Source organism: Protobothrops mucrosquamatus, unplaced genomic scaffold, assembly GCF_001527695.2.
Source record: "Protobothrops mucrosquamatus isolate PMUCROS unplaced genomic scaffold, P.Mucros_1.0 scaffold51, whole genome shotgun sequence".
Classification (NCBI taxonomy): Eukaryota; Metazoa; Chordata; class Lepidosauria; order Squamata; family Viperidae; genus Protobothrops; species Protobothrops mucrosquamatus.
In genome coordinates, this window is record NW_015386432.1 from 1,129,763 (window position 1) to 1,155,505 (window position 25,743).

Sequence of the window (25,743 nt, forward strand, 5' to 3'; positions counted from 1 at the left end):
CTGTATTAGTAAAAATGAATAGAGCTTTAAGTTGATGAGAAAAAATAGATGCATTCATTGAAGCAAGGTAATTCTAGGAATAAAAGATCCACAAAAAACAAGTTTGTTTATAAGCAATCTGTAATTTTCTTAAATTCTTTTCTTGATCTACCTTGAGTTTTCAGTCAGAATATTTTAAAGATAGAAAATTCCATTTGCTTTGTTTTATTTGTCTATGGTGCTATGTAAATGTGATCCGTATGACCTATGGCTAACATATCTGTCTGAAACATTCCTTTCTGTACTTTACCATATATATTTTTTTTATCACACTGTTTGTTTTACTTTTCCACTGGAATATTTCCAGTTTCTTTAGTTCCACTAGTTACAGGCAAGCAAATGGTTCCAGTGCTTGCAAACTGAACTTTGAGCATGTGTTTTGCAAGGTTCTCACACAAATTGAATCCTAAAGATTAAGTGTTAATATTTGCTTGGCAACAATAGCACCACCATTAGAACTTTCTTTATTGATGATTAAAATCTTTAAATATATTAAAGCTGTGAAGTAAGTTTCTAAAAGGCAGTATTTTCAATATTAATCAAAAATCAAAAACATGGAGGCATAACTTCAAACTGACAAGTTCAAAAGTAATGTTGGAAAGTATTACTTCACATAAAATGTAGTGGAAACTTGGAACCAATTTCCAGGGATGTAGTGAGTCAATATTCAGTAACTGAGTTTAAACATGCTTGGGATAAACACATGTCCATCATCCAACAAAAAATAAAAAATAAAATAATAAACAATAAATACATAAAGTAAAAAGAAAACAAAAACAACAATTAAAAACTCAAATGGCAAACTTGATGGCCCACAAAATCTTTTTCTGTCATCGGTTTTGTATATTTCTATATTTCTATAATGCTGTGAAGAACTTGGGTTAGAACAGCAATTTTTTGTTATCGTGAGACTTCCTTCTTGACAAAAGTTTTACATTGTCAAACAGAACATAAAAATGTGAGCTTAAATCTTTATAATAGTTAATACGGAGAATGTAGAACTGGTAGGCTGGGCATCCTAATAAAATCCTTTGTCAACATCATGTAACTAGTTTTTGATAATTCACAGATTTATGCCTTCTCCTGCTTTGAATTCTCACCCTCCTGCATCCCTGGTTATTTTATTTTAGTCCATGTATGGTACATCAGGCTGTTTGACCTATGTTGATTAGCATTTCATTGCTGGATTTCTTATACTATTAATTAACCTCGGCCTATCAGAAGTGAGAAGAAATATAGAATTAAGCTTTTCAAGAAACTAACAAATTGGTTTGTTCTTGTGAACAGGGATCTCTCATTTTGGTATTTATTCAGAGTGACTTGCAATAAGGCCATAATTTTGTCTCACATATGTCTCACATTTATTCAGAGTGACTTGCAATAAGGCCATAATTTTGTCTCACAAAACAAGATTGGTAAGGAAAATTCTTATTATTTTCTTGTCAAGAAAAGAAGAAGAATATGATATATTTTAAAAAAATCTCCACAGCAATATGAAGAATTCCTACCAATCAACTTTATCTCAGATAACAATAACAACAACAACAACAACGATGATGATGATGATGATTGGTAATGATGATGATGATGTTGGAAGGTACCTTGGAGGTCATCTAGTCCAACCCCCTGCTCAGGCAGGAAACCCTATACCATTTCAGACAAATGGCTGTCCAGTCTCTTCTTAAAAACTTCCAGTGTTGGAGTATTCACCGCTTCTGGAGGCAGGTTGTTCCACTGTTTAATTGTTCTAACTGTCAGGAAGCTTCTCCTTAGTTCTAGGTTGCTTCTCTCCTTGATTAGTTTCCATCCGTTGCTTCTTCTTCTGCCTTCAGGTGCTTTGGAGAATAGTTTGACTCCCGCTTCTTTGTGGCAACCCCTGAGATATTGGAACACAGCTATCATGTCCCCCCTCGTCCTTCTCTTCATTAAACTAGACATACTCAATTCCAGCAACCGTTCCTTATATGTTTTAGCCTCCAGTCCCCTAATCATCTTTGTTGCTCTTCTCTGTACTCTTTCTAGAGTCTCAACATCTTTTTTACGTTGTGGTGACCAAAACTGGATGCAGTATTCCAAGTGTGGCCTTACCAAGGCATTGTAAAGTGGTATTAATACTTCACATGATCTTGATTCTATCCCTCTGTTAATGCAGCCTACCACTGTGTTGGCTTTTTTGGCAGCTGCAGCACACTGCTGGCTCATATTTAAGTGATTGTCCACTAGGACTCCGAGGTCCCTCTCACAGTTACTATTGAGCAAGGTACCACCTATACTATACCTCTACATTTGGTTTTTCTTGCCTAAATGTAGAACCTTACTTTTTTCACCATTGAATTTCCTGTCTCGTAAGCCTATCTTCTGGAGTGTTGGCTATTCCTGCCAGCTTGGTGTCGTCTGCAAATTTGATGAGTTCCCCATCTATCCCCTCATCCAAATAATTGATGAAGATGTTGAAGAGCACTGGGCCTAGAACAGAGCCCTGGGGCACTCCCTACACACTTCCCTCCATGTAGATGCAGTTCCATTGAGGACCACACGCTGAGTACGGCCGATCAGCCAGCTACGAATCCATCTGGTAGTGATGCTATCTAACCCACATTTTTCTATCTTATCAAGTAGTAGGTTGTGATCTACTTTATCAAATGCCTTACTGAAGTCCAAGTAAATTATATCCACAGCATTCCTCTGGTCCACTAATTTTGTCACTTGGTCAAAGAATGCAATAAGATTTGTCTGGCATAATCTGTTTTTGACAAACCCACGTTGGCTTTTAGTAATGACTTTGTTTGCCTCTAGGTGTTCGCTGATTCGTTGTTTGATTATCTTTTCCAGAATTTTCCCAGGTATTGAGGTCAGGTTGATAGGTCTGTAGTTTCCTGGATCTATTTTTTTCCCTTTTTTGAAGATGGGAACTACATCAGCTCTTTCCCAGTCCTCCGGTAGTTCCCCAGTTCAGTGGTTCTGAGATCACATCTGCCAGTTCCTTGAGAACCTTCGGGTGTAATCCATCTGGTCCTGATGATTTGAACTCATCTAGGCTGGACAGGTACGCACTTACCATTTTCTTGCCTATCTTAACTTGTGTTTCTAATCTGTTTTTTATGGTACTGTTTTTGATAGGTTGAACTGTTTTTTCCCTTTGTGTAAAGACAGATGCAAAAAATGAGTTAAATAGTTCTGCTTTTTCTTGTTGCTTGTCACCTTCTTGCCACTTTCCCCCACTAGTGGGCCATTCATTTCCTTAACTTTTTTCTTGTTTGGTAGATATTTGGTAGATTCAGCAGATATCTCAACTTCCTTTGACATATTCTTCATCTAGCGTTCCTTCTTAATTCCAAATATGTGCTGTGCCTATCTAACAATAGAGGTTATAGAAGATTTCTCCCAATAGGTACTTGGTGACTCCCATATTTAGAATATGAATAGATCAGGTAAGGATTCAGTTGGGTATCTAAGGAATAGCCCCTTGATTATTTGTGGGCCCTTGTGAAAATGGGTGAGCAGGCAGATGGTGCCATCTCTTTAGCTTTTTTGTTCCATTTAGTGTTATTTAATCTTGCAGTTAAAATGTTAGTATAATTAGGAAAACAATACTAATACTGAATAGTTCCAAGCCACAAAGAATTAAAAAAATCTTTACACTTTGACAGCAGCTGGAAGCACTGTATATTTCCAATATTTATTGGGAATAAATGAAACAAGAAAAGGAGAGTATTTTTTCTTGATATAGATTACCATTCATATGACCTGACTATTTGGCATTTTGCCCATCAATCACCATTTCCATTAGGAACGAAAATTAACAGTGCTTGAGAACCGATTTGAGTACTGATTAGCAGAGTGTAAAGGAATTTGGAACCTAAGTTGGAAACAAGCATTGCAACTCAGTGTAAAGTTTTCCCAGTTCTGTAGATACCTGGCAAGAGCAATTTCAAAAGCAAGTGCATGGGAGTTTGCCAACATCAAAGTCATTATTAGTAAAGACCAGGTCAGCTAAACAGCTGATTGTAAAAGAAAATGTATTTGACATTTTGCTTTCTCCTCCTCAACTGTCATCATAGCATACGATTTCTGTGGATACAGTTGACAGTTTGTTGCTGTGCTGAGTATCACAGCCCTGTCAACACTGGATCTGTTAGCTGACTTTGATGCTTATGGAAACTATCTTCTACAAGGAGAATCTGTACTGAGACTATAAACAAACATCTCCAGCAACAGAAATAAACTGAACTAAAACCCGCTATTAAATCAAAGAGAGTCTAATTTTTTTTCACTTTGCATAGCCATTAAAATCTCCTGCAGCTCTAAAAAAAAACAACCCATCACAAAAATAGTATAATAAAGCTAGAAATTTATTCAAGAGCATGGTGAAAACAGCCCACCATCAAGACTTAACCTCTAATTTCAGTAGAGATAAAGTGTTTTGTTTAATTTAGCACAGGCTTCAAATAATACATATTTCCAAATGGCTCCTCCATTGTTTTGTGTTGCTAAGGTGGTAATATCATGGCAGTTCAGCACAGTTATAATCCCACTGACTCAGCAAGGAATGAATGACTCATTTCCTAAAACAGATTTTCAGGAAGGAAAAATGACTTTCTGTCTGATGTTCTTGTTTTCTCATTCCATGCCCATTAAGAAATGTTGGTTTCCAAGACAAGGCAATAATATTGCAAATGTCAGATCAGCTTGCTGTGAAACTGTAAAAACTCTGTAAGACAGAGTTGGACAATGCTGATTTATTGGGCATGCTCAGAGGCACAGTTATCATAGTTGGGCATCAAGTAGGAAATTGCAGCTAATCAGAATGCAGCAGCCAAGTGAAATTACATACCCACCATAATTGTAGGAAAACATCTGCAGTTGTTGCCAGTTAGGTACTAAATTAGGATTCAGACTTTATTTTCACCTACATATATACAGGAAATCCTGTATAGGTTATGAATAACATCTGATTTTAAATATTTCTTAAGTTGAATTTGTAGGTAAGTTGGAGCAAATACATATGGTTCTTATTCAGTAAGTGTTAGTCAACTGTCTTAGTATATGGTATATATTTTACCTTGAAATAGGCATCAAGAGAGATTTGTCCAGAGCTTTTCTTTTTCTCATCATAAATAGCTTTCTAGCAGCTGAGGTCCTTGGTAACTGTAAGGTAAACTTTGTTGAACTTCTTTGTATACGAATCTTGGTCCTCTAACTTTGCCATTCTTGCCTCAGTGAAATGGAAGTTGCAACTAGCTCTGTTGCCAAAAAGTTTTTTTTGTTATGCAGTTTTTAGGCCCCAGTCTTCAGAGTTTTGGAGATACACGTGATCTAAATCAAGCTTATAGTTTGTATAAACTATACAAACTGTATAAATCAAGCTTATAGTTTGTGGGGAACTCCTTGAGCCAATATTCATACTAGATAGCCATATTATGTTGGTAGGGATAGCAGCTTTTATCAGCTTCATTTGGAAGAAAGATAAGCACCAGGGACTTCTAGTCTTGATTACTGCAACATCTGTAAAAAAAAATTCCGGAGAAGAGATACCCTATAAGACAGGGGTCCCCAACCCCCTGTTTGGAACCAGTCCGCGGAAGTATCAGGCAAGCACACATGTGCTTGCAGCTCCAATCACATGAGAGGCGGGCAATCATGTGTGCAGGTCCACTCGCGTGAGCAGCTTATACTTGCACATAAAGGCTCACTCACATGGAACCATCCCTTCTTTCTCCTCCCCCCCCCAGCAATTGCCAAGCCGGAAAGGTTGTAGACCGCTGCTCTAAGATATATCAGCAGAGAGCGGGAAGTTTTGACCTTCTTAATCTTATCATTGAGCCCTTCGCTTTCACTTAGCTTCTCATTATTGGTTGCCCATAATATTTCCTGCTGCCATCACCCATCTTCCTAGAGAAAGGAAAATTCTTTGCCCTGGTTTCTCCTTTTTTCACACTAGATTGTGAAAGAGATGCAACTTCATTGCCTGAGCACTTATACACACATAAAGTGGCTCAGTAATCATTATGGTGACAATAATGCCAGTGAACGAAGAAAAATGAACATTTTTGTGTCTGATCATAGTAGCATTGAGGCATAGGGCCAGAGGTTAGCAACCCTGTCTCTTTTCAGGAGATGAAAACAAGGCATTCATTTTGTTATTTAAAAATAACTTTTCTGCCCAAGACAGTTACAATTGGATGGAATAATGCATTTTGTTGATAAGATCCCTTTAAACATAAGACTCTGATTAAATGGTATAGGGAGATCCACTTGATTGGGGATTGAGATTCAAATAGCTTAGAAAGGACAATAAACTCTTAATAGAAATAGCTGGCAGATATATCCAAAATATCATAATCCCCAAAGCATCCTAGCATATTAAAACAAACAAACAAACAAACAAACAAACAAACAGAAACTGACTTCAAAACCTTATTTTACCTCAAGGGAAGTGACTTTTTCTGGTTTGTTTCTCCAACTCTCTTTTCAGACCAATCCCTTACTTCCATAGATTGCAACCTTCAACTGAACCTTTAAGACAGGGGTGTCAAACTGGTGACCGGATTTGTCATATGCAGGCCACACCCACCCCAGTTCCGCAAAGAAAAAACATCGTGATACATCATGATACATCAAGTAACACAACCGAGTTTGACACCTGTGCTTTAAGAACGCTTCCTCTTAGTGCAGGCCAGGCAAAAGAACAATGTGCCATTGGAGCTGAGATTGTAGCAGTTTCGTTATAATTTAAAAGGTTGCTTAACATTTCTTTTGATTCAGGTCTTTTAGGAATTTTAGCTAAAAATGGTTAAGGTATGGAATGGCCAGGTTCAAGGCACCCCTTAGCACTGGAACTCCACCAGGTGATGACTATGGGCCAGTCCCTCTCTCTCAGTCCAACTTAACTCACATGGTGATTGTTGTAGGAGAAAAAGGGGAGGAGGTGGGTGTATAAGTATACTTACCTGAAAGAAAAGGTAGGATGGAAAGAAAAAAATTGCAAAATATTTATAAGCTGCCTATAGACACGCATAATTGGTGGTTGTCGTAAGTGAAATTTCAGAATAAAGCATGAATAAACAGCAGGATAACAGATAATTTGTGGGTTTACAATTGCAATTTCTTTGGTTGCTGCTGGAAATTTGAAAAGAAGAGAAAGGGGGAATTGATTTGCCTCTTGAGGACAGTTTTTCAGGTCCCTGCATTTATTCTATCTGCTGTCTTGGTGAGCCAAATGCAAATAAGATGTCAGTAGTTCAGTTCCTTTGTGCTGGCATAGTCCAGTGTTATTGAAGAAGCCTCTTTCATTCCCACAGAAATCACTTTGCAAATTCAGAAACCAAAAAATAAAGTTTTGACAGTTTTGAGGGAAGAAAAGATAAAATCAAGAGAATGTTTATTTAAATGAAGCTCAATGGGAACAATTTCTTTTTCTTTCTAAAAAAGAAATGAGCCATGTCAAAACAATCCACAGTAATCAATAAGATGGAAATTTTAAAGAATGAGCAACAATAGATTTTATCCAGATATTCAAATGGGCAGATTTAGCAGCACCCAAAAAGTCAAAGTGATAAATATCAATAAACTTTGAAATCAACAACATCTATTACTAATAAAAGTCTGAGGAAACAAAAATGATATGCTCATGAAATCTCCACCAGGCCTGATAAGAGGCATTGTTTCAAGATGACTGATCACGTAGGAGTTTATTATAGTTGTTTTAACTTTTAGCTTCTTATATTCTCACTTTATGTATCACATGAGTAAACTGGCAATCACTTTTTTCCCTCACAAATCCTTTCCCAAATATAGACCCTGACAGCTTGTACATATTTTGTTATATCACATACATGAACTCCATATGTAAGATAATGTTTAAAAGATAATACACAGCAAATGTAAAATTGCATGCCAATTTAATAACTAATTTTAGTTTTTATAATAGAATGAAATCCTTTGACACTGATCACGTACTGTTTGTGTATCAAGAATACTGTTATATAAAATGCAATTTTATCAAATGGGATCATTTGGTTTAACTCTACAAATACTTGTTTGTCAAAAGTTAATATGAATGTAACAGGTCCTTATATGGTGACTTAGTTGGCTCATGAATATTCTAGACCAGATTTCCTATTAAAGTTCCTTTGGTGTTTAGTTAGCTGGAAATTGTGGAAATTAGAGGCTCACCATATCTGAAGGCACTAGGCTGCAGAAGATTGTTTGAGATTTGCTGTAATATTTTTACTGGTTATTTACATCTGAGCAGAATTGGGTTGCTACAAAATGCAAGGCATATTAAAATATGGTAGAAGCCAAATGATAATGAGAATTGATAGTTAAACTGGCAAAAGAAAATATCATCTTCTCCCTCCCAAAATGAAATTATATTTTGAAGGTTTGTTTTAAAATGATAACTATCTATTGCTAGCAATGTATCCTCAGGCATATGCATTCATGCGAGGAAATATTATTTAATATACTTTTCCTATTTAACCATTGGAAAACAATGCATTTATTTTCCAGCAATAGGGAAAAACTGAAAAATAGGTAATATTTATTCATTCTGTATTTCCCATAAATCCTTATCATGTAGTTAATATTTAATTTTGTAGGAAGTTAGAAAACTATGCATTCTATAGACAATCCTCACAGAGGAAGTGATAAATGTTGTATACGCTGTTTATATCAACAGTTATTATATATCCCACATTCAGAAATTCAAAGATTCAGCATTGTTTTAAGAATTTGCAGCAACAAATGGATTCTTGAAATATTCTCCTGGCCCATTCTGACTCTTCTCATTATGCACATGAGCTTCTGAGCACATTACCATAGCACAGCTGAGGTACATAATCTCTTGAGGTACAGGAAAGTTCTATTTGCATCAGAGTTAATATAAATATAAAATATGGTGAGGACTTTGCTATGCATAGCAACATAAGGATTTGGGGGAAGGAGCTTCTAGATTTAATACTCAGGTTTAAAAATCCTAATTGAACTTAATGTTATAAAAATCAAATGATACTGACATTTTACTTCTACCTTGTTTCATAGAGATTGAAGGAGGTAGACCTCAATTAAAATACAGTATTAGAAGGCCCTCAATAATTTCATAAGTGTTGTCCTTCAGGATAGCTCTGTAGATAAATATTTCATTGCACTCAACCTGTGGATGGATGGATAGATGGAAAGGAAGGAGGGAGGGAGGGAGGGAGGGAGAGAGGGAGGGAGGGAGGAAGGAAGGAAGGAAGAAAAGAAGGCGTTGCTATAGATCCAACAAGTTTGAGTTAGCTTTCAGTGGTCACTTAAAGGGATACATTTTATATCTGTTTTTAGAAAGCAGTATAGAAGTGGTTGCCACTGATGACTTCTTTTCAGATTTTTTTTTCAACTTACTAACGGAACAGAACAAAATAACAGAGTTGGAAGGGTTGGAAGGGATCTTGGAGGTCTTCTAGTCCAACTCCCTGCTGGACTACTTTAGTAGGAGACCCTGTACCATTTCAGACAAATGGCTGTCCAGTTTCTTTTTAAAAGCCTCTAATGATGGAGCACCCACAACTTCTGAAGGAAGATGTTTTGCTAGTTTATTGTTCTTATTGTCAAAAAACTTCTCCTTAGTTCTAGATTGCTTCTTTCCTTGTTTAGTTTCCATCCATTGCTTCTTGCCTTACCTTCCAGTGTTTTGGAAAATAGTTTGACCCCGTTTGACACTGTTATCATGTTGCCCCTCTTAATGATTTCTTATAAGTGTAAATGTACATTTAAGATAAGTGGCACGTGGAGGCCTCAAGATTTGTTCAACTACTAATGAATGCTTAGCTTTGTGTGTCAGATTTATCCATATACAAAAGCAATAGCCTTAGAAATCAGATAGAGTGGTGAATTCACTGGCATTGTAGTTGGAAGTGTTGTTGTTTATTGCTGATGAGAAAATAGTTTTTCATAAAATTTTAGTAAGTGCCAAACTCTGATGATCTACTGTTAAATTAGGATAATAATAAATAATAAATAATAATCTTTATTCTCATTTTAACAGATCATATAATTTTGTGATTGTTTTATTACAGTATCTAGTAATTCAAGTAATAATATAATTATTTTTATAATCTATAAAAAATCATTTATATGCAATAACACAGAATCCCAAATATTTCTGTATTAAACTAAAAGTAGCCTATCTATAAAACAGCAGGAAATCCATAACAAATGCCCAGAACATAATATGTATTCACTATAATGGCTTCATTTAATGTAGCGTATAGAATTTAATGCAATAAATTCTTCAGATTGGCTACATTTGAATCTGACCTTCCCTTTGAAGCCTTCAAAATGACAGGAGGACCTGTGGAGGAAATCTGTGGTTGTCCAAAAGAGAAAAGATTTTACTTTTTCACATTAGATGTGAATACTTAAGTCAAATTGGAAAACTGGAGAGCAGGTAAGAAAATAGTGCTGAAAGCTTTTAATTCATAATTTTTGTTGTTTGTGGTTAACACACAGAAAAAGAAAATACTGTAGTACAAGTAGTCCTCAACTTATGATCACAACTGAATCCAAAATGTCTGTTTCTAAGTGAAACATTTGTTAAGTGAATTTTGTTCCATTTTATGACCTTTCTTGTCATAGTTGTTAAGTGATTTACGTTAAGTGTTAAGATAGGAATACAGTTGTTAAGTGAATCTGGCTTTCCCATTGACTTTGCTTGTCAGAAGTTCACAAAAGGTGATCAAGTGACCCAAGGCACTGCAACCATCATAACTATGAATCAGTTGCCAAGCCTCTGAATTTTGATCACATGACCATTGGGATGTTATAATGGTCATAAATGTGAAAAAATAGTCATGTCACTTTTTCCAGTGCTGTTGTAACTTTAGACAGTCACTAAATGAACTGTTGTAAGTCAAGGACTACCTGTAGTTGGAAGTAGGTAGTGAAAACATGTTTATGGGCATTGAAATTAATCATTTCATTAGAGAACATATGTGAATAAAAAGCTTGCCATTGCTCTCTTTTTCCTACTGTCTCCACATAACTGATAGGGTTGCTATAGCATAATCATAAGCCCATCCAATGTTGACCCTATGCCAGGAGTGATTCCATTGCTACCTGCAGCCAGGAGATGCATTGGATTTATAGCACTTTCCTGGATAGGGATGCTTTCCATTCATGCCCTGATCATCTCCCATTTGGACTATTGCAATGTGCTTAAGTGGGGCTATCCTTAAAAAGTATTCAGAAGCTTCAGTTGGTACAGAATGCAACCACACAAGCAATCTTAGGCATCCCAAAGGCAGTAAATGTAACACCTCAGTTATTAAAGTGGAAGTACTCAGCCTGTCCCTTGGGAAATGCTTACACAGGTTCTAGAATATTTATCACAAAATTAATATAACAATTCTTTTGGCTTTCCTCAGGTGGGCACTGTCATTCCTGCAAAGAAAGAAGGAAATTCATCCTTACAAAATAAGCTGTGCTTAGACACACATTAGTCTCAGCTTCCAGTATGTTTCTGCTACATACAAGGCATCTTTGTCTTGTTCAGATCCCACATGTTGATCATTTATGATTAACTTTATTTTCATTGATATATACCAAATCATGCTGTTTGAACTGTGATGAAGACTCTTTTCTCCCCTCAAGAAATACCATATGCTTTATTTTCCAATTGCACTTTTATTACAATTTTTACTCTTTTTCCCCCCAAATCCTGTTTTAAAAAGTCTGTCAGATTTCTTTGCCATGCAGTTCCTTAAAATCGATTTTCTACAACTGTTAATGACTTGAATCAAACCCGTAGATGGTACATCATAGTTTGGATAGGCAACAATTCCGCATTAGAGACCAAAATTCAATGTGAATTCTCTGAAAGTCTCTTTCTATCCTCGTAGTTTGACTTACAGTGCCTTTTACAACCTTGCCTTGTCATGTTTTAACAGCTATAAATAGAGAAGAGAGGCAGATAAAAAGAAGAGGAAACATGAAAGAAGTCTTATGCGCTGTATTTAGAGTGTCTTTGAATTGTCCCTTGTACAGTCAGTATGACACAAAGTCAACATAACACTCCTCCTGGCTCGTATTTAAGAATTGGTATTCAGGAAGGGTTAGCATCACTGGTTAAAAGTAAGTTGTAAGAACATATCACAGCACATTAATCTGGAAGAAAATCTTAAACAACAAGAGCATTGATGCTCACATTCTCTAGGATGATTGAATATTTTCTTCTTATAAATACAGGTGGTCTTCAGCTTACAAATGGGCACTTAGCAGCCTTTCAAAGTTAGAACCTACCTGAAAAAGGAAACTTACAATTCAGATCTGAAGTTCTGACGGTTGTGCCTTGTTCACTTGTCTCCACTTTGGGCACTCAGTAACTGCTTGCAGCATCCCATTGTCTTTTGAGCACATTTTACGACAATTTATTACTTTAAGAACATAAAATGTACTCTGTATATTATAAATATTACACAGGAAAATTAACATATCTTTATGTTTTTAAAGTTGATTGTGCTTTATGAACAATGTGGCAAATTGATCAATTGTTAAAAATTATCTGTTTATTATATCATTTTCTAGGCTTTTTTTCTTTTGCAATTAGGAACACTTAATTTTAATGTTGCATTATATTGCTATTCTATTCTGTTTGATATAATAGGATTATACTGAAGTAACTACCAACTCAAAAAGGAATATATGCAAAATATTACTATATAGTTTTTATTATTTGGGTATTATGATAAGATTAATAATTGAAAATAGAAATCAGGATCCCACAAAAAACAGTTTAAAAACTGGCTTTAAGAACCATTTAAAGGAAAAACTTTAATAAATAACAAAGAAGCAACAGGTGTAGATATTCAGCTACCCTTTATCATGCTACGCTTTGTGTTATGATATTTATTTGACAGGAAGCTCGGTTATATTTGATCTTACATGAGGAGGAACAAAATAGTTCCTGAAAAGTTTAGATGTCTCTGAAGGTTAGTCAAGATTAGCAGATACTCAGGAGCAGATGGGCTCTGTCTGGTTAGTTTAATCCTGTATCTAACATGTAAACAACTTTTTGTTCTCTTTTGTTCCTTCCATCTTCAGTTTTCTTTTTCCTCCTTCTCTTCCTTCTCATTTTATAGCTGCTTTTTTTTTTCCTCCCAGCTCAGTCCCTGTCCCTTACCCATCTCCATCCAGTTGTGAATTTCTCCCTTTTAACTCCATTCTTTACACCCTTGTGTGATGAACAAGTATAACTTCTCTTTGCTACTTAACAATCATGACTCTTTTCAAATGGCAAAAGAGGCAGAAAAAAGATACCACTAGTCTAATGAATCCATGAATTAAAATTAAGATCTTAAAGCTTTGTTCTTTTTTAAAACTAAATTAGATTCTTTAATATATAGCAAAGATCATGTTTATACAAGAAATGCTTGTGGAGAATTTCTTCTGAAACACTTTTGTAACATTCACAGTCCTAGTTGGTATGTGTGAGGGAGTGAATTCAAATTCATGGACAAAGACATGAATCCATGTACTCATATATACATATGGCATATGCACACATCCATTGGGAAGGACAAATCATTAGGATTGTTTTGGTTTAAACCAGACATGTCACACTTGTGACGTCACGTGACATTGCGCAACGTATCGGGACGGTTGTCATGGTTCCAAAAGAAGAAGCTCTTCAAAGAACTTTGAGGCATTGTTTACCTTAAAGAATCTTTAATTTGCAACATAGCTTCGGCACGTACATAGTGAAGCCAAAATCTGAATTCTCCTCCCCCAACACAGTATCAAAGCATAACTCACTCCTTCATTTAACAGTCATTAATCACATTCTCCAATTAGTTTGAAGTGTGAACTTTCCCTCTCGTTATCTGCTCTTATTACAACTATCCCTGAAGAATACTCTACTGAGATATTGTTATGGCTAACTAGTCCCCAGCACATTCTTCTTCCTCCCCTCCAGCACCAACTCTTTTAACTCTAAAAGTAATACACAGGTGTCAACGCTGCTAATATTGAATATTCTTGCTTTGACAAAATATGTAGAACTGACTGGCATGATGTCATGGTTCCGACTAATGAAACACTTCAAAGAACTTCCAGGCATTGTTTATCCTAAAATGTCTTTAATCATGTTACAAAATGTCGGCACGGCAAGCTAAGGATGCCAAGATCTGAAATCTCCACCCCAGAGCAGTTATTTTGCTAGCATTTTCCCTCCCTTATTTTGCTGTCATAATTCACGTTCTCCAATTAGCCTGGGGGGCAAAGGTTCACTTCCGTTCTGAAGCCCGCATAATTATTCTCTACACATTCTTTCTCCTCTCCACCCAACGTCATCTGAATTAACTCTAAAAATACCAGACAGTTCTGCATATTTTGTCAAAGCAAGGATATTCAATATTAGCAGCGTTGACAACAGGTTAAATAGGAAATGTCTGCATCTTTATATATTGTCAAGCAAGAACATCCGATGTTAGCAGCATTGACAACGGTTTTGCCATTGCCAGCAATGGGGTGGGCATGGCTTCTGGATGATGTGTCCGGCCCGTGGGCCGGCAGTTTGATTAATTCCATTAATACTTTTTCAGGTATAAAGTTTTAGCAATTTTCTTAATTTTCAAATTTATCCAAACTGTGGTATTTTGTATTTTCCCCCCATCTAAGTTTAATTTGCTGCTTCCATCTATGGACCTCTCTTCTCACTTTGGGAGGCTTTTTGCTTCTTGGGGATCTTTTCCAGCAAATTAGGTATAAAATAGGAGAGAGAAGATCAAATTCCTCACTCAGTTTCAAGCATGCAGTTCACTGTTGTGCTAGCTAGTGCCTTTGGACTTGGGCTGCAAGTAGCTTGGGCTGGTCAGTGAAGTGTAGCCAGCCTTTCTCCTGTCGGGTTAGAAGGCTTTCCCCGAATTGAACAGAATGATTGCTGTCATTCCAGAATAGCTGGGGCACCCTTCTTTTCTTTGCTGCCTCTCCGGGGTGACTTAGACCCATTTAGGGTGCCCTGGCAGGGTGAAATTAGCCGCAGGGGTCCAGAGATCTGCAATCCTGCAACTGGGTGCTACTGCACAAAACTGGAAGTCTTGTAATAAAGTATTACCTTAGGAGGAAATGTTTCAAGTGAAGTTATAAATGTACTGTTATTTGAGACAATCCTAATCCAGGGTGGGGGCCAACTTGAAGAGTTGGGGGTCGCAACTTCAAACCAGTGTGACCAGAGTCCATAATAGCTCAATATTCTGCGGATTGCAAAGCCAAGATACATACTGACAGTATCTACTGGGGAAGGTTGACTGAGGCCATAACAAAACAAGGCAATAAATGTAATAAGCTTACGTTGCCAATTATGTTTGGACAAATGCAACAGCTATTCTTTAGTCTGAGCCAATTAGATGGCTGTCAACATCACCAGTAAACATGTCAGCACATGAGAAATTGAGAGAACTGATTGCTTAAAAGAAAAGCATTAACACCTCAAAACTTCAGCTAAACATGGCATTTTTGCATCAGAACACTGAAACCTCTAAAATATTTATGAGTTCCTCATTATTCTAAAATGGCAATTTAAAGAAAAACTTGGCATTGGAATAACAATCATCATAGATGTTCTGAATTATGGGTGTGCATTGGATTTAATCAATCCAAGTTCCTAAAGAAGATCAAGGTAATACAAAACAGGTTTTCCTGGGGTAGACTGAATGGGTTAATTCTGAATCTGGATGCCAATAAATCACGATTCTCTTTTGTTTCTTTAGGGTTCCACAACATTATCAGGGGTGAAGGCTGTGCAAAAAACAAAGCAAAATAGCAAACTGATGGGGCGTTGTTTGATTGATCTTTTTGTATGCATCTCGGTTACTAGATGACTTATGCATTACAGATTATGTTGTGAGATGTACTCATAAAATATTTTTCTAGCCATTTATTTTTATTCCTTAATAACTGACCATTTCTTTTCTTCCATTCTTTTTTCTTCCTGTTTTGTCTCATTCCCAATATATTTCTACATTTTTTTTGCAAAACACAATTTTCTTTTAAAAAATAAATTCACTACTAATTTATCTGTCTGATTATAATGTATTAATGATTATGTTGTTCTTTACTGTGATTTTTGATCATCTGTCTCTGTATGTCATAATGTGTGTGCCTAATATTGTTATGTATCTTCTTATAATTTTTATGCCAATGTTGCATAGTGAACAACTGAGGCAGCAAGCTAAGAGTAATCCATAATTCTATAAATCTGGCAGGTAACTTCCCCCTGAAATTAAGGTCAGCCCCATCCCTTCTAATATTTGGAAGGCCCTCAAGAACTGGTTATGCTGCCAGATCTAGGGCTTCCCTTTGCCAGTGTTAGTATTTTTGTTTTTATGTTATTTATTATTGTGGCTTTTATATTTTTACTAAATTAAATTCTACCATATTGTACTGATAAACAAAAATGTTATGGTCATGTTTTTTTTAACCACTGTAAGATAATGAGATATCTGAAACTAAACTGCATGTAAAGACCCAAATCCGAAAGACATATGTACTGTATGTATATCTGGTGCCATCTGAGATTGACATCAATTGGAAATTGCCAGGTTCAGGGATGTCTACATGGTGTGGTCAGAAAAAATCATGCGGGCATGATCAAAGGTCCACCTTTTTGTTACGTGTGTATGTGCACATGAGCATTGTGCTTTCTGACCCCACCAACTGAATCTAGAAACTATCAAGAAAAACCCAGGCAAATCTATGAAAACAGTAATTGTAAGCTGTAATAATAAAGTAAAAACTCTGGTATGTTTATCAGTTAGGAGCATAAAGGGAAAATTGCCAAAAGGTGCAGTCTAACACAATGAAAGACATCAGGATGGAGAAAGCTAGAATAGTTCAGAATAGACATTTAAGTATATCAAAGTGAAAAAGAACAAGTAATAATATCACAATTATGAGAATTATCTTCTCACACTGAAATTACCAGGTGCATTAAGGAAATCCAGTTTTTCTTTAGATGACACTGAAATAAGTATTATCTGCTCAACAATGACAATACATTTCAGTAAGAATTTCATATAGTAGAAATAAAACAAGAAACCCTACATTGAGAAGATGGCAGCTGTGGAATTAGCACCATCACTTTTTGCTTGTGGAATTTCTAAATCATTTAGCATTTTGCTTTGTTACTATTTGCTATGGTGGAGCCCAATTGAACAGGAACAGCCTATTTCATATTTGTATTTTATCTACAGGATAAAATAAGAAATAAGATTGAAAGCATTGAAAAAAGCAAAAGGATATAAAATTTGTTTTGGACCCTGTATAATAAAAAAGATTATTCCAGAAATGAAGCAGTAGAACTTTCACTTTTACATGTAAATAATTAAAAATAACAGCAACATATAATTTTTCATTATGCAAATAATTCTAGTGGCAATATTTTCCCTTCAAAATATAATGATTTAAAATCCAAGGGAAAGTCAGAAATCACAGTTTAGGAATATTGTTTTTTAATGGTTGCCTAGCAACTTTGTTACTATCTGTTGCCACTATAAATAAACAGAAGATAGCTCTATAAATTAACTGACAGAAAACTAGAACAGATAAAAATAAAATACATTTAAATGGCACAGAGTTTCTAGGAAATTGCCCTGAAAATTTCAAGCAACTGAATTTTCAACCTTCATTTTTCATCTCCTTCTTTAACTTATTGTCTGATTGAGAAAAGCCACAATTAGAAGGAGAAAAACATGTTCTATAATTGTTCTTTTATAATTCATGGTAGAAGAAACTTGCTTAGAAAAATGCTTAAATTGTTGTTATTCACATGCTAGAAAAGAAGTTGTCCTTTTCCAGACTCTGTTTAAAGGGTCCTTATTCTACTTATTGGGAAGGTGAACTATTTCATCTTTTAATTAAAGCCTATATTTTTTGACATTTACAGTTGTGCTTTATCTTTTGTTAGACAAAGTTTTCATTTATTTAATTCTTTGCATTCTACCATTTAAAATAAAAACAAAGCAGCTTTTCTGAATATAAAATATAAGAGCAAGTCGCAATCAGAGTTCAGCTCATTGCTTGATACAGTCTTTTAGGGGTTCTTGGCTCTTCATAGGCTTCTATGGAAAGGTGCAGCATATAGAAAAGCCAACAGGTGCTTCTGTCTCGCCTTCGTGAGAGAAACAGAATTTAACAAAATATGGAAAGTACTCAGATTATGCAAGGATTATCAGGCTGTCACACAGACATATAGATCTGGATTTGTATACATGGACATTGGAATAAAAAGGTATTAGCAGGAAGGTTATAAGTATACTCAATCAACTGAACACAAAGGATTCTTACAGATTTTTGCACTGAAGGCAAAATGTTGCAGCCTTAAGTCTAGTACATTGTGAACTTTACAGAAAATTCATCTCCCACCAGCAATTTACCTTGTAATCCATACGCACGCTGAGAACTATAAAACTTGGTTAGGGCCACAATCAGAGTGTAGGACATTCTAAACTTTTAATCAATGCAAACACAATGAATTTCTATATCATAACCACTATATACAAATTAGTTATTAAAGAGCAGATTTATATAGCCTTAAGAAATGTTATGACTTGAAATATTGGGAATCAGAATCTTGGATATAAAATGCAATGCCATGTTTATAAGCAACTCATGTTTGATTTAGATGCTCCAGCAATTAAAATATTATATATTTATGTAGGAGATCTAAACCTGTCCTCTATTCCTTTTAACTGTTTTAGCCTAGGCTAGACCTTACTAGGAGGTAACTAGCACCAACTTCTGTGAATATTTGTGACTTACCTTTAGCCAGTAAAACTGTTATAGGCAGAGGTAACTGTTTTAGCTATAATGGTATTTATTAAACGTTTAAGGTTTAAATATTTTCCATGCTCCTTGATAGATTGTGGACTTTGGATTTATTTATTCAAGGAATTATTTGCAGGATACAAGGGCAGAAAAGATGTGTGTCTAAACAATGAGTATTTATGAGAGGCACCAAGGCAGCAAGCCATCTTTTTCTTCTCTGCTATTACTATATAAAATCCTAGCTGCTTCAGTTCTTTACTTTCCACTCAGATATTTCCTAGTTAGCATCACTATGGAAGCCACATTTTAAGGCAGTATGATTTACAGCTCTCTTGAACTGAAAAAAGAGAAGTGGAAATGTGGGGCTTCAGAAAGGCTTGTCTGGATTGGGATATGTTTGCAGGAAATGATCCCTCCATCACTACCCTCAGATCATTTGGCAGTCAAACTCAGAGCCTTTTTGGAATCTTTGGCATCTGACTGGCAGGATACTAATTGCCAGAATCCCTTGGAATACATGAACAGTCTTATGAAGCATATTTCCCAATGGAACAACCTGCCTCCAGAAGCAGTGAATACTCCAACACTGGAAGTTTTTAAGAAAAGACTGGACAGCCATTTGTCCGAAATGGTGTAGAGTTTCCTGCCTGAGCAGGGGGTTGGACTCGATGACCTCCAAGGTCCCTTCCAACATCATCATCATCATCATCATCATCATCATCATCATCATCATCATCATCATCATCATCATCATCATCATCATTATTATTATTATTATTATTATTATTATTATTATTATTATTATTATTATTATTATTATTATTATTATATTTCCTCTAACTGGAACATTCTGTTTCTTTCTCTTCCTCTAATTTGCCTCCTAGAAAAATCTCTCTGGTTTCTTAATTTTGCAAATGACTTACATGCCCATGTATAAAAAAGAGCTTTATTAACTCAAACCATTTTAATAATTTTGGCAAGTTGGTAAAAGTTGAAATTTGTTGGGGGGGTTAGCTGATGTGTCTTAATAATTACTTTTTTGTGTGACTGAGAAATAACTGGAATAGAAATCTGAATTATAACACCAACCGTAGAAAAGAAGTGGCAAAAAGGAACACAGCTAATTCAGATTCCTGTGAAGGAAACGAAGGGCATTGCAATTTGAATTTGACACAGATGGAGACAGGGCTATCAATCGCAAGGCATTGTACCATCTTTTCATTCATAATGGATTTTTTGGTGATAAGAAAACAGCCTGAAGAAGTGACAGAAAAAACACAAGAAGGTTATAGATGGAAAGCTAGGGCTTCTTGACTTCTCGGTAAAATTCTGTCAATGAAGTGATTGCACAGTAAAAACACTCACAGAAAGCTTGGTCTGGGGCAGTATAACTATCTCTCAGTATCCTGATATGAACCAGCAGTTTTGGGCTGTTGGAATGCTGATAAGGTCTGCTTCGTTTATACCGAACCAGTATATTGGTAGAAAGTGCAAGTATTATAAAATGCCAGTAATCTCCTTCCAATGAAGACGGAATATGAATGAGTGCTCCACATGTTACATTCTAAGTCTTGGAATTAATAAGCCAACAGACTAAGTCATGATAGAAGGCATGTGACTTTCAGGAAAAGAAAGAAAGTGATGTGTTATCTAAAGGATTCCTGCTTTATTTTACTGAAAAGCTTTTAAAGTGTGATAGATAAGAATAGAATGATAAGAACAATTCTACTGGTGCTGCTTTGGCTTGTCAATTAATCTGATTCTTTACTTTTCTTCCTGTCTTTCTTTTTCTTCTCCTTTAGACTGTCTACAAAGCCTGGCTCTGTTCCCAGTATTTTGAAGTCACACAGTCTCATTGCAACAACACAATTCCTTGCAAGCAATACTGTTTGGAGGTTCAGACAAGGTGTCCATTTATATTACCAGACAATGATGATGTCATCTATGGAGGATTATCCAGTTTCATCTGTACAGGTATGGCAGATTTCAGCAGCTCTTTCTGGAGTTATTTTTTGAGGTCCACATATAATTAAGAATTCCTTTCCACTTTCCACTCAAGACCTCCTTCTCCAATATATATCCCACAAGAATGATGTTGTTGCTCTGTAATCCTCAAGAGCTTTTACTTTTGCCTTCTCTCTTTCCCACTTTCCCTCCTCCTCATCTCTATTTAGGCATGACTCATCTGCCTTAGATACCAATTCACTTTATTTGTTCTCTTTTTATAACATTTCCGGAAGATAATTCCACTTGCATGTTCTCAAGCACTTCCTATTTATGTTACCTGTACAGAATCCCTCCACTTGGACAATATTTTTAAGAGCTTGTTAAAATGAAATTTCCTGTGCTGTTGATGGAGGCTAAGATGTAAAACTCAGTGTGCAGAATGAAAAAAAAGTATGATTCACTTTTCAAAAGAGGTATCTTTGGAATATCATCATGCCCCATTGGTTGCATCATCTGTGCAACCAATGCTAGAATCATCTCTGCTTGTAACTGTAGCTTAAAAATACCAGGCAGTTCTACAGAAAATACTTCCTGCGTGAATCTGAGCTTTGCTGCATTTCTTCCATCCTAAACTGCATACTGTGTACTGGTCCAAGTACATTCACAGAGCTTGCAAATGTGCCAACAAACTGAAATATTGAAAGAACAAAGGGCTGTACTCAAGTATGGAGCCTGTTGGTATAGTGGTTAAGGCATCAAGCTAGAAACCGGGATACTGAGTTCTAGTCTCACATTAGGCACAAAGCCAGCTGGGTGACTTTGGGCCAGTCCTTCTCTCTCAGCCCTAGGAAGAAGACAATGGAAAATCACTTCTGAAAAATCTTGGCAGAAAGCTGCAGGGGCTAGTTCAAGCAGTCACCAAGAGATAACACTGACTTGAACATGCACACGTACACACACACATACACACACACACAAATATGGACAACAGAAATTCTAGGTGTTTTTAATACTGCTGGGAGAATAATTAATTATTGAAAATGAAGCATCCATTCTCATTCTTGCTTTTGACATGACTATTAACTTTGATATATGCCTACAATATCATGACAAATTAAATATGAATAAGCAGTGCAAATAAATTGTTCACTTTTAAAGATCTACAACTGGGATTTTTTTGAGTAGGGAATTTTATATGTTAATACTGCGTTTCTGGGTCTTCATAAAAGTCTTTTAGAATTAACAGGAATATTAAACATTTTGTGGCCCGGGTGTCATGCTTATTTATTTTGGAGTGCCTGGGGAAGCAAGAGGATTACAGCTAGTAATGTTAGTCAATCCAAGCATTCAACCTTCACTAAACAAAAGGGTCCAAAATTTTCATCCCAGATACTATGGTATCCAGTGGTGGGATTCAAATTTGTGAACAACCAGTTCTCTGTATGGATGCCGCTTCCGGAAGTCCATTCTGGGCCTGGACAACAAAAAATTAGTTCTGCCAAAATGGTGCGAACCAGCTGAATCCCACCACTGATGGTATCTTGTAGGGGAGTCTCATATAAATGAAATCTAGGACCACTGGCCCATCGACAGGGGACAAGGGGGTCAAAGCTAACTCATGTGTACTGATTTTCAGTGACACAATTTCCACAACTTACAATTTGTATCGTATATCCTGACACAATTACATAATTTCAGAATTTTTGTGATTATGTCATACATATTATACAAACATGTAATATTTTGGCACGATCATCGTTTGCTGATTGGGCAACTGAACAGATAAAGTTAAGAGAAAGACAGAAAGACTGCATTTGAGTAGCAATGATAAATTAACCTCTTTTAATCTAATGCCATCTGCAAATTCCATGATCTCCAATACCTGAATGGCTTAGGAGATGGGAATATCATCTAATGCATCTGAAAAATATTCTTTGGGAAATGCTATCCTAGTCAATCAATACATTTCTGAGTTGACATATATTGTGAAATAATGCAAAGTCAAATAAAGGATAGAAATCCATAAATAAAAAAGGACCTCAGTGTTAGGAATTTGCTGTCTGTGAAACCTCAAAGATGTTCTTTTTGAAGTAATTCATAATCCCAATTCACAAATCATATAGTGAAGGCAAACTTCACTATCAGAACATGGATGACTCTTTATCAGGAACACTATTTTTCTCGATATTGTTCACACTAGTGTCTTTGAACAGTACAGCAGCTTCTCTATTGATAATATCAGAGGGTAGAAATAAACATAACTCAAAACATTGTCCAGATTATACTACTACTTTATTGTTCCAGTTACCATTGTCTCCAATAGTTCCAATTTGTGAAAGACTCTAAAACACGAACTTGAACTTTGTTTGAACTTCGTTCAATTAGTGAGCTATTAGCTTTTCTGAATTTCTACAGGATTAGAACAACAAAATATCTCAAAGAAGCCTCAGATTGTTGGTAGAGAGAAAACTCTTCTCCTTTTTAATTGGAGAAGGCAAAATCCTAAAGAGGAGAAAATGCACTTGTAGTTTCAAAATGCAATATTTTTTCCTATTACTATTTATTTCTCATACAACACATCCCTAATAAGATGGTTGTGAATGCCAGGAATTTGGGCATTAAAACCCTGCTTTAATTATTTAAAAATATTTTGCTTTGATGTTAGGCCTTAAACACACAGGCAAAATGTTTGCAATACAGGGTTTAATGTATGTGGACAAAAAGTAACCTACTGTTTTGCATTATTGAAATAAATAATTATTGAAATAAACAATACTGAAAGTTATTTAGGTAGAATGGTCTCTTGTCAGGGAGACAGCTTAATTAAAAGAGCAAGGCAATTCTCCATATGAAAAGTCATTCGCCTTCAGAGGTCATTCAAAAGTTCTCAATAACTACTGGGGTTGCTGCTCTGTAGATTGTAGGATTGTACCTGAGATGATAATAGTATTGCACCCTTGCTAAATTTTAATGAAAAACATAACGTTGATGAGTTTCTGAATCTATTGAGGGTGTTTAGCTGTAGTAGCCAAGATAATAAAAGCTGGGAAAATGCTTTATGCTATCCAGATGACTCACTAATTTCTGTGTATTTTGTAAAAATGAAAACTGAATGAATGAATGAGTCTTCTCAAGAGTCTTCTCCTTAGCAGCATCTTCCCAGCAGAAACTCTTCTGCCAAAGAGGAAGTATTGTACAGTTTTTCAGGTCCTAAAAAGGTTGAACTGCATCAGTTCTGGTTGGCTGCCAGTCTAGTCTGACCACTGACTAAGATGTGGTAATCTTAACTGTTTCTCTGCATTGTTAATCAATCCATCATTCAGCTGGTGAAAGTGATCACAACAAGGAAGGTGACCTGGAGACTCTTGATCCTATTTACTTGGAGCCTCGAGTCTAGAGAATCTAAAAAAAAAGAAAAAAAAAGAAGAGGAAGGGACATCAAGCATAGGAGTATCAAGCCACAGTCTCTATCTTGAGATGTGTTTGTAGAAGCTTGACTTAAAGAGACCCAAATACTATGTTTCAAATTAAAGCTGCTTCCTGAATTTAGACAGCAAACAACAAAACATAGATGTCACATGTTCCTTAGAGCCAATCAGCATTATTTTGCTTGTAAAAAGCGTACAAAACGTTGTGGAGATTTCAATTTTATACTTTAAATTCTGGGAACTATGCATGGGGTATTGCGGAAGTATTTTGTAGTTTAAAACAGGTGACTGGGGACATCTAGTGGAGAACAGCAAACATTTCATGCATAACAAATTATATCTGAGTTCTGAATGAGAAGCATCCAAGTCAATGCTATAATTTCTAAGTAATCAGGATTGAGCCTGTTACAAAAGAACCTCTAATATGAATCTGTGACTCACCAAACAATAAGATAACTACAGAGTGAAGGCTTTTAAAATTGTTTTGTAATAGTATGGTGAGGCAAGAAAGGAAATTGTAAAAATCACAGAATTGGGGAGTATGATCGAGGACAATTTTTTTATCTGATTTCATTTTATTTATCTGATTTCACTAGTTGTTCCTAAGTTTCATTAGATATTTATGCAGTGATGGGAATCAAATATGTGAACAACCGGTTCTCTGTGTAGATGCTGCTTCCAGAAGTCCGTTCTGGGCCTGGGCAACAAAAAATTAGCTACCGGTTCTGCCGAAGAGGTGCGAACTGGCTGAATCCCACTACTGTATTTATGGTTTGGGAGAATATTTATGAATTTCTTCTTTTCATTAAGTCTGAGGTGACAAGCCAATTAGTCAATTCCTGTTGCAATCAAGGGATCAATCCTTAGTTGATCTGAAAATGTGGATCTGCACTTGTGGGAAAATGCTAGGAAGAAAATAATAATTTTTGATTGGCAATTTGGGGAGTTTCAGTCCAGGATCTCTGAAAGATGCCAGGCTGGGAATATGTGAATTATTTTATTATAAGGGCTATTATAGAGAGATATGGTTGCAAGAGCTGGAGGACACTGCATTAGTTAAGGGAGGAGTGATTGATGAACTAATTTTGTCTCAGGATAATGAGATATTTGGAAGTGAAGCTATAGTTGGTTTTTCATGATATTTCAGGGACATTTTAGATTATGCTGTTGATTTATCTGAAAACTTTCTATAATAGTTTGAAAATTAAGACATATATACTGTAAGTCCCAAATTTATGAAAAAAAAACCCTGTCAAATAATGCTTAGTACAGAACAAAATTCTCTGGTAAATTTGTTCAGAGCAGCTTTTGTTAAATATTTGATAACGAGTGGTTGTTATTAGTGTTACCATTAATTAGTCCTATTATATACTGCTTTTCCACTTAGGTTGTCTGGAATGACACAAGAGTAGCAATGTAATCACAGCCATAGATACTAAATATTTAAAGTGAGATTACATTTGACTACTGGGCAGGTTATATGGGTCTATTCCCTGCCTTCCTGCGTCTGTCTTACCATGATGCAAAA

At 35.8% G+C, this 25,743-nt stretch overlaps 1 protein-coding gene across 1 annotated transcript in view; it reads left to right on the forward strand.

The window, feature by feature from the left end:
• FAM155A (family with sequence similarity 155 member A) overlaps positions 1-25,743 on the forward strand; it is a 456,024-nt gene that overhangs the window by 429,914 nt on the left and 367 nt on the right. The window contains exon 2 of the mRNA XM_015811815.1: positions 20,643-20,814. Coding sequence (XP_015667301.1) covers positions 20,643-20,814 — 172 coding nt within the window. The remainder of the gene's footprint in view (positions 1-20,642; positions 20,815-25,743) is intronic.